This window comes from Varroa destructor, unplaced genomic scaffold (assembly GCF_002443255.2).
Source record: "Varroa destructor unplaced genomic scaffold, Vdes_3.0 BEIS01000003.1, whole genome shotgun sequence".
NCBI lineage: Eukaryota > Metazoa > Arthropoda > Arachnida > Mesostigmata > Varroidae > Varroa > Varroa destructor.
This window is the reverse complement of record NW_019211456.1, coordinates 1,581,804-1,594,398: the sequence shown is the minus strand read 5'-3', so window position 1 is coordinate 1,594,398 and position 12,595 is coordinate 1,581,804. Positions and strand designations below refer to the sequence as shown.

Here is a 12,595-nt window from a genome sequence, read left to right as displayed (position 1 = left end):
CACTAGAGGCTTAGTGTATCTCTATGGAGCTGGCAACTTGGATGGGACCTTCAGGAAGAAGTAGAGAATTTGAGAAGGCGCTAAGTAGTTGAAATTTTTCCGCAATTACCTGTTAGTAGTGCACTGTGTGGGTTCCTATTCAAATTTAGTGGATCTCACACAGTTATTCTTTTAACTCTGAATCCCTTTTTGGGTCTCGCACTTCTGATCGCTTTATTAATTTCTTTCTGTAGGCAGGCGATCTTATGTCGATCACAGGCTTTCTTTTTCTGTAGATGGATGCAGCTAAGATATGTTTGTTAATCAGCGACTTTGTTTATCGATTGTATGAGACGTCTTTGTCAACGGGGAGACGAATTACTTGCCATTATCACTGTCGCAGTTGATGAAGAGAATCTTCCAGCCAATCCAGGTTCAGATCAGGTTTTATTGCAGCATAATTTCTATAACAGTAGTTGAGTACTTGAGGATAGCTTTAATATTATGTGTATACCCAAATACGACAAACTTCACCAAAGGAAGGTCCAAGTCGATCGGATTGGGAAGCACCTCCACGACTGATGCACAGTCGAAACCTTTAGGTGTCATTAACACCAGATAAAAAATAAACATATGGGAATGTATTTTTGCCATTCTTATTGTACAGCTGCGGTTAGATTTGATGTTACAATTTTCCTTACTTAACTATACACATATGTGTCGTTGGCAAGGCGACCCTTCAGCTATACTAGTTAGCACAAGGTTTTGCCATCAGACCTTTAGACTTGATATGTACAATAATAACAATACAAAGAGACAGCAAATTATACATAGGTGAAGCTGGTGGTGGTACGGTCTATGTGTCTAGAAAAGCAATTATTAAATATTATTAAGTGTTAAGTCTCGTTGTCTGAATTAAGTGTGAAAAACTTAGGACTGATAAGTTTAGCAAATTACCGCAAAGTTTCACAATACGATTCCCAATGTAGGCTAACGATCATATACAACATATCCGTAGCACTATTTCCTATACATTAATAGCTTTCTTTAATCCTCTAGGAAATATTGAAACTACCGTGCTTCGACTCGCAAAAGGTTACTAAGTAAGTTCACAAAAAAAAAGTTCAAGAGAAAAACGATCTCTTCCGAAAAGCGTATTTTCATCCCAGGGCCCTGTGCAGTAGCACAGCTCAGAGGGATTGAACAGGACGTAATAAGCATCTTGATATTTATTTCGAAGAAAGACATGGAGTTTTTTTTTACGCTTACCTTGCTACATATTATTGTATACGCTCCAATGGATTTTACTGAACAACTTAGCGCAATTATGAAACTTATCAAAAGTGGTTCTGCGTACCCTTGCCGTAACTTACCATAACGCACAAACAGTTCTATGCGCAAAAATGAACGGAAAACCTAACAAGAACATGGCTTCGTTTTTATGCGATAGCTGAAATAGGCTATCATCGTAAATTGTATTCACCCATTGAATCGTATTCATCCCACCTGCATATTACTTCACAGATTTGCAGCAGTACACGTTTTGACATAATGATTACAATAGGAAGAAACCGAGAACGTAAGGTCCAAGCAAATATAGCCTTTTTGCCGTGGGTTTTTACTTACAAGACTACTTGTTTACTTTGTTCACCTCCAGTATAAGAAAACTAGTATTATTAATGCGAAACAAACACTAGATTTTCTCTACGAATTTAACGGTGGTCGTGATAAGAGTAACATCTACAATGGGTGTATTTGTGTATGTGTAGAGAAAACGTTATCATCCTACTATAGTTATATCGTGTCACCGTAATTTCTATTAATATATCTAACTGTGTGATGCTCGGTTCCTACCCAGCATTTAGCGTCCCCTTGTTCAAAGGCCGTTCAATAGGAAAGCACTTTTAGCTTTTATTCCAGGTGAGGTACTGGGAACGTCCTGGCCCTCAAGAAAACGTTTTGTGTTAGTTTGAAATAATTTATTTTCATACTTCATTTCATTCATTCAGTTTCATAAACGCAACATGAAACAAGCATGAAACAACAATAAAGCGTAGAGATTTACTATGTAATGTCCATGTCCACTTCTACTAGCATTGCTTACACAAAAGTAATAAAATTCCTTAAAATACTGCAAAGCGGTTATATCCGGCCAGCAGCACCCTACACACGCAGATCACCAACCCCTACTTCCTGTCACCTGTTTATTCCGATAATTGAATCAAGTAGTCGACGACGACAATAACAACAACTTCAAATTTTTTCTTTGATACGGGGACGAACGCTATGGCTATTCTGCGTAATAACAACGGCAAAAGTGCGGCAGACCATTACTACAGCAGCACGACCATTAAATGAGCTAACGCCATTGCTGATACGGCGATTTTCTACTATTGACTTTTAACAAAGAAATGAATGCTTGTCCTATTATTGTAGACGGTTGCTTGGGATGTAGGCGTGTTCTCGACTCATCGCGCTTCCCCCGTTATCTTCTTTAATTGACGTTGCCCTATGCTTTATAAAAATGAAAAGGCACAACGTAAGGCAAAACTTATACGACACTCAGTATCAATGGCTGAGTACCAACCGGTGGCGCTGTTGTTAGGGCCGCAAAGTAATACGTTATTCAGCGGAAGTTTTTCGTGATTCTATAACAGTTCGGTAGATTACACATATGAACAGTTCCGGTGCTAAACAAAAAAAAAAAATAGTTATCAACAAGTGATGGTGGCAGCCAATAACTCTCCGTTTAAACTGCGTAAGGACCACCAACTACAACTGCAATTGCGGTTACAACATAGAACAGAGCAATACTTTCATTTAAATTATTTCAGTACAACAATAGGGTGCGGGGTAAACACGTCTGTAGCAATAAGAGATTGGCACGTTTGAATGTATTATCATTGTTATTGTTATTTTCAGCTCAGAGAGTGATTAGTGGCAGCAGTGGGATTCCTGCTGCCAGCTGGCGGCTGGGATCTGTTCAAACGTTTAAACAATGGCTATTAGTGACCGCATTGCAGCTGTCGTTGCTAGCATCGTTCCATATTTTCATACTTTCGGTAGCATCGCAGTGCGTCTTCTAGCAGCGATGGTTGCCATAATGGCCGTAGCGGCCATCATTCGTTGATCCATCGATTGACTGGGGTTGATCTCCCCCCCCCCCCGTTGCATCCGCCTTCGTAGACGGGTAGCCAGCCCGCTAACTGGGACGAGACAATAACGGCAAGGCATGAGAAAATGATGACAAACAACACCGACAACGACGACGCTAGTGACAGTAGCCAGACGGCAGAAACCGATTTGACAGTGGTCAATAACTGGTGCTGCTTGTCTGATTACTATCAGCTTATTGGTTCCTTATTTCTCAGCAATGGCTGACTCTGTCGAATAGTAGCTCTTTCAACTGTGGAAAACGCAGTCGGTAAAAAAAAACACTCGTATCTAACCAGTCGTATATCCTGATGATGTTTTTGTTGAGGAAAGTTTCTGTCGGAACGTGCCATCCCTCCACGTGTAAACGATGAACGTGCAACGAAATTTCCTGAATTAAGGAGGAGGGGGTGCAGCTGACCTGATGATGATTATGTTGTAAGTTTACTAGATTAACTTGACTTGCCTTTTTCGCTCTAATCCTTTCAGTTAGAAGCTCAACACTGCTGAAAGAGACAACGGCTGCGTTTATCAAAATGAGGTATACGCAGGACGACAACGATGACTCATAAATGCAGGTTGTAGTCACGAAAAAGGGCAAATGATCAATATGCAATTTTGTTATGGAGTTTAAAAAACGAACGGATATATACATATAATTAGTTATGCTACCGTTTAGCTACACGATTTTTACAGAATGGGCTAAAAACGAAAGGAAAGCGTCGGTTAATGGCCAATCCAGTCAGCTGCTGAAAATTTGCTTTTTACATTATGACTACAAGGCACCTACATCCCCGATAATCTATTAAAACGTATATTTACATCAACAGACGCAATAGGGAGATAGTGTAAAAGAAAACCCTCTTATCAAATAGTCGACGTATATCGTTTCCTCCGCACCTCAAATCCGCTGGTACTATATAATATCTAGCTCTTTCCCGATGATAGCTTATGGTTAGGATGCTTAAGACTATAAATGACAAGTCCTTATTAATTATAGTATAACTATACGTACTTCTGAGAATAGGACATAATGAGAATCCTTTGTCGAACTTACCTGTTCAACTCCCGTTGTTGTCGTATGTCATATATAGAATGTCTCATAAATTATTAGCCGGTTAAAATAACAAATATCCTTACCTTATCTTTGTATAGCTTACAACGCAATGTTCGAAGGTCCAATGTGTCGCATACTTGACATACATGTATCTTTATCTCTCTCAATATCCAAAATATCCAAAAATTGTAACTGAGCTTAACCGAGGAACAAAGACGATGAAAAAACAAGCGATGCCGGTAACAGAAAAATCAATACTGTTGTCCTCGGTCATTGATCTCCGTTATAGCTGCTCCCACGACACAAAGATATTCCGGTTTTTAGGTGTGGATCATGCTTTTGCAAAATACCTTAGTGTTGACAGTTTTGGATAGAGATTTGTGGACTGGTTACATTACATTATCAAAAAATAGAAAATCCTTTAAATCAGTTTAAACAGAGAGCAAATCTTACAGATTACTTGTTTAAAAAATGTGTGTATTTTTTTGTCAACTTCGTGTTACCCGACAAAGGATCACGTAGGTCAATTAGATTCATTGAATTATTCAACTAAAGTATACAGGTTCTATCTCTGACATGACTGCTTTTCGGAATTCTTGTCTGGCTTTCGACATCCTTCTACACGTCAATCTCGTAGAATGTTTGTGTGTAACCGTTTTTTCAGGCCGAGCATGCCACCTTCGCACTAATAAAAACAAATGCAAGCGATGTAAATAATAGTGTTTTTTTTGTTCTATTCATCTGAATTTGAATTTGTTTCTTTTCTTGCCGCTTCTTTAGTGTTAACGAATTAAGAACATGTAACTTGAACAAACAGCGTCAAAGAACAATTTACACGGTCTCAATATAAAACAAGATTGATCCTAAATGCGTAAGTGTCTTTTGTGCTGCTTTTTCAAACTTGTAGAAAAATAACTCGTTACTTTACGTTTTGTAGGAAGAAAAGCAAGTACTTAGTTGGCAAGCCGTGACGAATTACCCACCGCATTGGGAAAGACTTAATGGCTCGTCGAATTTTGGTAGGCTTCATTGGTAATAGTAATTCTATGAGAGAACAAAACAAACAAGCATTCAAGATGAGACAATAACAGTAAATGACATACATACTTCATACAAATACTCTGCTCTGAATTTTAGGGGCCATAAGAGCTTTGAAGCAATCGGACATAGCTTTATATTTATGCATATTTAAATGTTAATTATTATTTGAAGTGATAAATGTCTATACTACGAAATATGGTAAGAAGTGTATCTTTGTAGAGTCCTTTTTTCTAGCCGTAACATTGCTGCAATGTCATGTATCACCATACTATAATGTCACGAAAATTCAACTTGAAAGAACACTCGTACGCCCCCACCGACCGACAAGTAAATGCTCTTAGTCAGCAAGACCAGTACACTCTTCATCTAGATTCTTAAATAAGTTTACTTCTAAATCAGAGCCCCAGATGAGGGGAATCAAGGATAGTTTAATTATTTACATTAGGAGTTAGAGTTTTGTTTACATTGCCTTCAAAATTAGCGTGCGCGGAGCGGTTTTCGATATATGTAGATTCCTTAACATAGAAGATCCCACTTTTCGAATGTAAACCGCCAAAAGGAATCAACTTCAATCAAATGCGCTCTATAGCACCTGTTTTATATATTATCTGAAACTGAATACTATATTTCTTTTGATTTTCCTGTAACAGAAAAGAAACAGTTTTACCACGTTTCTGACAAGAATATCATTTGTGCTATTGTGTATCATTAACTCTCTCTTCCATTTACTTTGTGCTTCTATAAGGCCATGAGGGTTGGAAAAATTTTTAGGTACATGAACAACGCCAAAAACAAAAATTATTGAGAAGATAGTTGTGAGGGTTGAGGCATCCCTTTCTCTCAGAATTTCTGCCAAAACAAACTATTGAAACATATTCTTCGTATATTAGGCAATCCATTCTCAGAAGGATGCATTTTGTAACGATAAAAAATACGGTTACATACTCTAGGGTCAATGATTATTATAATATGAGCGATATGTCTCATTGCTAAAGCATTAATCTGTAATCGTAAATAAAAAGAAACTTTCTATGACGCAATAATGGAATGGCTTTAGGTAGAAGATACGTCCTATTGCCGGCTTATGTCTTAAATCTCCTCTTGTTGGTCACATGAGAAAAAGAGATTCTTAAAATATAATCGATTTAGCTCGGATCTTCTATACCTCAAACAATTAACTTTCAGGACACAAGTCGGATGAATCCAGCAGTCAGTCGGGTCACACCCAACTCATATAAGCAATGTTAAACAATACTGTCACAATTGGATGAGTTGCAAACCATTTAGGTCGAGGAAAATGGAGTAAAAGATGCTCATACCTCAGCCCACGCGACACCTTTATAGAACTTTAGCGCGAAGAAAAGCCTAAATCATATCTTAGGCTGTTAGCTTTGCTGTGAATAGCCCCAAATTTACTGTAAAGGACTCTAACTTCTGCCCGATAATTAATAATAACCTCAAACCGACAATGTATAACAACGTTGCAAGAGCTATTCTTAACATGTTTACCCCGTATTGTTAGAACTCCAACAATTTCGACAAATATCAGGTTAGTACGATACCGTCCACCCGTTTCTTACAGTGCAAATCTGCAACCTTTTAAGAACAAAGATGGCTCAATAAAGTCAATAGCATACGGCGTCACGTAACCATAATCACGCGGATTTACTTTGAAAAGTTATTACACCTAAGAAGGTTGGCGTGACATATAAAGGTAGAGATGGAACAGATGTGACGCACCAACAACTTTTAGACAACAAATACTGGCCTCATTCCTGGTAGTGTGATAGAGCCACAAAGACCTTATTCTGAGATGTGATAGACCAACTTCGTTTGGGCACGCAGTAGGACCATTGCTAAGACCACCCGTATTTAGCTTTGATAAACTGAAACGCGATTGTCACATTACGGATTCCCTTCAATGTGTATTCCTGAATAATGCAACCGCTGCCAATGTGTTAAATATAATCCAAGTGGTCCATACCTCCACATTACTCCATGCAAAGGTCACTGAAGTTGGCGCAACTTTGGTAGAGGAAGAAGTGTATGGTGCTGCAACAGCGAGACTTCCAGAGATCAGGTTGACCCGTCTTTGGAAACTTCCCTGGAGAACATCTGAAAGTCTATGCGACAGCTTGCCGTATGCATAGGATATACCAAACGTGTCCAGGTAAATGTGAAGTGTTACCACAGATACGCCTTTGTTTGACGGCTAGACACCCAAAGGCAGTATTAATCCAGAGATGATGCTGCCTAGGGTCACCTAACTATATTTACACATTGCACGCACTCACGCGGTTACAGAGTGCCCTGATGATCTCCAAGCGCCTAATGATAACGGCGACACCAGCCATCCTCAGCGAATTAGTCGACGTCAATCTCACAGACATTATAAGTGGAAGGGAGAAAGCCCGTCTGTTACAGAACATGATATAATAGTAACAACAGAGCTCCTATTGCCATTGATTGAACATTAGGTTTATGCAAGATATCCGTCCAGGCATAAGCAAGGCAAAAGATGATACTGCGAACAAGTTAAGGTCATAGATGGATCACGGTCTTTTAGATATACATGCGGGTAAACATTCTCCTGATGGTTATAGAAGTTAAAACAAAATGTTTGTTTCGATTAGATCCACTTTAAGAGAAGGAATAAAGAATCAATGTTTCGACTTTTACGCGATTTTTCCAGTGGTTACTGGCCAGGGCTATCCCTTTGGACAGCTACGGACGTCATTGCGGGACTGCAACTTAGTCCGTATGGTTTTCTCGTTATGATTAAAGCTCGTTGCTCTAATGTAATTTTGTATTTAAATGTAACGTCGCGGCGACCAACGATGGCTTACATCTACTTAATTGTCATAACACTCCAGGCAAATTAGCGAAGCATTCAGGACCAAATGCAATTATTCAGAGGGCCTTTCGCTGGGAAAAATGCTTTCAACATTTGAGGAACTTGTATTGGACTAGATGTGATAAAAAGCCACTTTTTCATGAAAACTAAATTTTTCGAAGAAAATTTTTTTTATATATACTAAAATATTTAAGGCCATTAAGTGGCCATTTCTTTCTCAACGTGGTAATGTATTGATGGTGTGTCATGATGCCGATATTATCAAATCATCACTCATCTTTACCCGTGTCTTTCTATACAACACATAAACGTTTCGAATCTTTTTTTAGATACTGAAATAGGAAAAGGGATAAGATACATAACACGGAGCGCTACGTCTGCGCTGTTCTTCCATGTGCCACGCTATTCAGAAAAGAAATCCTTGGACATGGGCCTGCGAGGTATCGCTTACAAAGGCTCCACAGCAGACACAAGTGCAGCTTTCGTTTTGTTCATGCTACAGTTTATTAGGACACGCAACATCGCGGAAGCCTTCAACTGTGTGTGGGCACCGCCACATGTCGATTTTCTTTGTGGGTTTTTTCCATTTTCTGTCCACCGTAGCACCAGCGGCAAAAGAATCAGCGCCGACCTCATCGAATAGCAACGTATCTCCTAGCAAAGACACGTAGCAGGGCGTATGCAGGCCCAGCGCTTTAAGAAAAGCAGGCTTTATGCGGTCTAGGCTATACATTTGGACTACGCGAAGGTCCCTCTAGGTAAGTTGTATGCCATATTGGCGTGAACGTACTGAAAAGGCGTATCGCTGTGTTTACCATAAGGACGATCGCTTTCCTATGAAAGCCGTTGCTACTAGTTTCTATAACGCATTCCGTAACATACTCGCTCTGACAAGTTCGACAGCTGAACAAAGCCAAGTCTAGATAATAAAGTGCTACAGGCGTGGAGTAGAACGGGTGACTGCCATTTGGTACTAGTGGCCCTGTTTTTTCTAAAATGCATGCCTTTGGCCTTATACAAGTTGATTTCTAGGTTGGTATCTGTTACATCTGCTGAAAACGGGCCAATATTGCTGAATCTCAAAGTTGTCGCCGTGAAACACTTTTGCCACCTGTTGAGAGGCGCCCAGTTCCGCGACACCATCTCATTTCAAAATCGAACTCTCCTGTAAAACCAAAACAAAGAGCTGGATAAGCTTGTACGGAATTTTTGTCTTCGCGAGCTTGAACAAAAATCCCTTTGACACTTTGTCGAATGCCAAATTCGAAATTGATAAACACAGCATCGATGAACTGTTTAATCTCCTTGTGCTTTTATCTTGGTGAGTGAGATTTAGCAGGTAGTCATTGTTAATTCTTCTTTAGAGAAGCCGTATTGTTCTTTTGGGATTTGCCTCACGTTTTCAGAAAAACGGAAAGGCGCTCAAAGGATAAGTCTGAAAGCGCCTTGCCTTGGAGCATTAGTAATTCCTTTTCACGAGTTCCTTTCTATTTTATAAGTTGTCCGGTACTTCGCCGTCATGTAGACAAGTGTCAGAAAGCAGTCCGGTATAGGGCTGACACTACTGTGCTCTTGCGATGTTCTGGCCTGATCTGGTCTGGATCGGCCTTCTTTTTTGACTATATATAGATATCGCTGATTCATGGGCTATTGGGATGAGGTTTGATATAGAAAGTTGGCGTTGCACTCGTTGACGTAAGATAAGTCTAGAATGAAAAACATCCACGGTATTCTGTATCTTTGCCCAAGCTGTTACTTTGAGGCTGCTGTATGTATTAGCGTGGAGGTGTGCGTAGTCACAGGAAAGTAACGGTGCCCCAGTATGTAAGAGATCCTTTGGTTCAAGATATGCTACTCGAAAGACAGGTAAACTGGTCGAGAGTATATAGGTCGATAATGAAAGACCCGTCGCGTCAGTGGATGTCAGCACCCTTCTGTCGGGTACAATCTAACATTCAGAGTCCAGCCAGGTATTAATCAACAAGCTTCTTCAAGTCCCTTTTGGCCTCCCTAATTTTGAGTTGAAGTCGTCTGCCACGATTGCTTATAGTCTGCTCCGCATTGAGGCGCCACGTTAACATTTCCACCAGTTCTGTTGATCGTTCGGCAGGGTCTGGTCAAACATACCTTGTCCTGCTCTTATGCGGAGCTTGTGACTTTCTAAAATAGCAAGGTTGTTTTACGGTGTGAGCGTTTTCATATCGATCTGGCGCTGATTCTAGTATATCCACCCTTTGTCATTTGGTCTTATCGTGCAAGTCCTTTATGGAAACACGGTATGCTAAACGGCGCGTCGATCCAGATTTAATACAGGACTATTACATCGACGCCTTGAAAGACCAAGAACGATAGAAGGTCCAGAAAGCGGACACCCCCATGGCTTTGTAGCTCGACAGTTGACGTTTTCTAATTTTCACAGAAGAGCTAGCTCATTTACCTGACTGTTGCCTTAATTGTACCGCAGCGAGGAAATGGCCAAGTAGAGCTTCTGTCAACATTGCCCTGTACTTACTGTCGTCGCGCTCTCCGAACTCTTGATCCGTTTTGTGCGCCTTGTTTGGCCTGAGGCTACCGTTTTGTTCCTAATAGCACCTGCCAATTGATGGCTAGTGCTGCTAATTAGAGCTTACTAAGGTACCCCGGCTTCGGAAAATCTAGGCGAACAAGTACCACTTGCTGGCCTTTTTGCTGCCCAATGTTACCGCTTCTCTTGACTCTTAGCGTCCCTTTTGCTTCCGTATTGATAGACTCGCGAGTTCTGTATGTCTAGTTCCTAAAAAGGAATGGGCTCAATAAGAACTGGCTTTGAAACAGGCGTCTCTGGCCTTGAAGTTCCTCTGGTAAAAGTAGAGGCTTTGCTGCATCGATAGCTTCGAAGTTGCATCGGATTAACGTTATATTCTAGGTGAAACTGGAGAGTGGTTAAATAAGAAAAAATGGGTAAATCGTATTCATGTTGCTACAATGAAGCAGTGAATTCCTTTACCTTTAAACGAAATTTAGCTCTTGAAATCTTCTCACACGACCTTTGAGTTTTATGTTCACGGGATGGGGATTGTTTTTAAGAAAAGAAACTATAATGGATCAAAAAACAGGTCTAGTGTGAGCCTTTAACATAATGAGCATCGCTGCTTGGTTATTCTCTGCCATACGTTAAAGTATCTTTCCTTTAAACTATTTTGGTGTTCCGTCACCGACTGATTCATGTGGCAAATTTCTCGTACGAACCATGAACTGTTATTGTGATTATTATTATTGCCCGTTATTCAATGTTCGATCAGCGTAGCCACAGACATACTATAGCAGCTATTTCTTCTGCTGGACACTCTTTTTCTAGTCGTGTGTGGCGGTGAGTCGCACAGTTACCAAGTTTATTGTCTCTGCGAGAATCTGGTCGATCACATAACTGATAATCGCTTACTCGAAAAGCAGATACGAAACATGCAGAACAATGTCCATCTGCGTCTGCTGCTGCACCAGATATCCCATCAGTCGGACATCCTAACATACTCTGTATTATTCTACCGCAACGGCCATACTTCGGAAAGGTAAAACCGAGCGTTTGTTCACAGAGAGCGCAGCTGTATTCTATTTCGTCGCTGTTGTTAGCACGCTTAGCGTCAACGAATAAAACTAGGCTGACGGGGCTGCAAATACATTGACCGTTCTAGACTAATCCGTTTCCGTCAATTAACGTTTCTCTGCGGAACGACAGTTTTCAGCGCGGCTAATTTAAGTGCAAATTGACTGGACTGCTTCTTGGGGCCGGTAGCGCTGGCAGGAGAGTTCGAGAAGGACGTTCGCTTACACCGCTAGGCGTCCAGTATATTGTACTCTGATGACCTCGATCCAATATGAAGCACCAGTGCTGTGTGGTGCAGGGTCGCTGCGTAAATTGTGCCCAGTTTGATTCGCTTTGCTTGCCTCCATGGCTGTGCTGAATTCTGTCAATCATATCATCTCTATCTTCCAATACATTATGATGATTTTGCATTAAAAACCAATTGATTTTAAAGCAGCTTTCTGATTTCGTGACTTTGCAATCATTTTCCAATAACGAGCTCGCATAAAAACACCTATCGGTGTCTGTATTTGTAATAGATACTATGAATATGTACCACAAAACTGCACTAAAGCGATCACATGGGCGGAGCCTTTTCGCCCTTAGCTATCTCTCTGCCTTTTGCCATCAAGAACAGATGCTGTTGTGGCGGTTGTGCCACCGAATAACAAATTCAACAATGGCGTAACGTATGCGACGCACTATTTCAAATATTCAAATCACACTGACTCTTATTTCAAGTCACCCTTAAGATTCGTTAGTACTTCACTTAACGCCTTCATTACAGTCCGCCACGGTTCTGTTTTGATCGCAAATTTAGTCCACAGTCTACTTCTTAACAATAAATTGCTTTAATAACAATTTAGTTTGCTTATCAAACAGATAGCTCGCAATTTCGCTATTTTGCCGATTTATCAGAAACTAGCTTGTACATATTGTAGTACATGGG

General features: G+C 40.4%; 1 protein-coding gene across 13 annotated transcripts in view; it reads right to left on the bottom strand.

Moving 5' to 3' along the window:
• The window catches only part of LOC111246428 (uncharacterized), a 58,649-nt gene that overhangs the window by 39,259 nt on the left and 6,795 nt on the right, over nucleotides 1–12,595 (bottom strand). For 2 of the 13 annotated variants that reach the window (XR_002671668.2, XR_015324823.1), the window contains exon 1: nucleotides 7,215–7,567. The exons of 3 other annotated variants lie outside the window; for them this stretch is intronic. Coding sequence is in view for 8 of the 10 variants with exons in the window: in XM_086985011.1 (XP_086841137.1) it covers nucleotides 7,215–7,222 (8 nt within the window). In the remaining 2 variants the exon portion in view is untranslated. Of the gene's footprint in view, nucleotides 1–7,214; nucleotides 7,568–12,595 lie in introns of those variants that run through there. 8 more of the 13 variants (XM_022795997.2, XM_086985012.1, XM_086985011.1 and 5 more) reach the window with 7 other exon arrangements.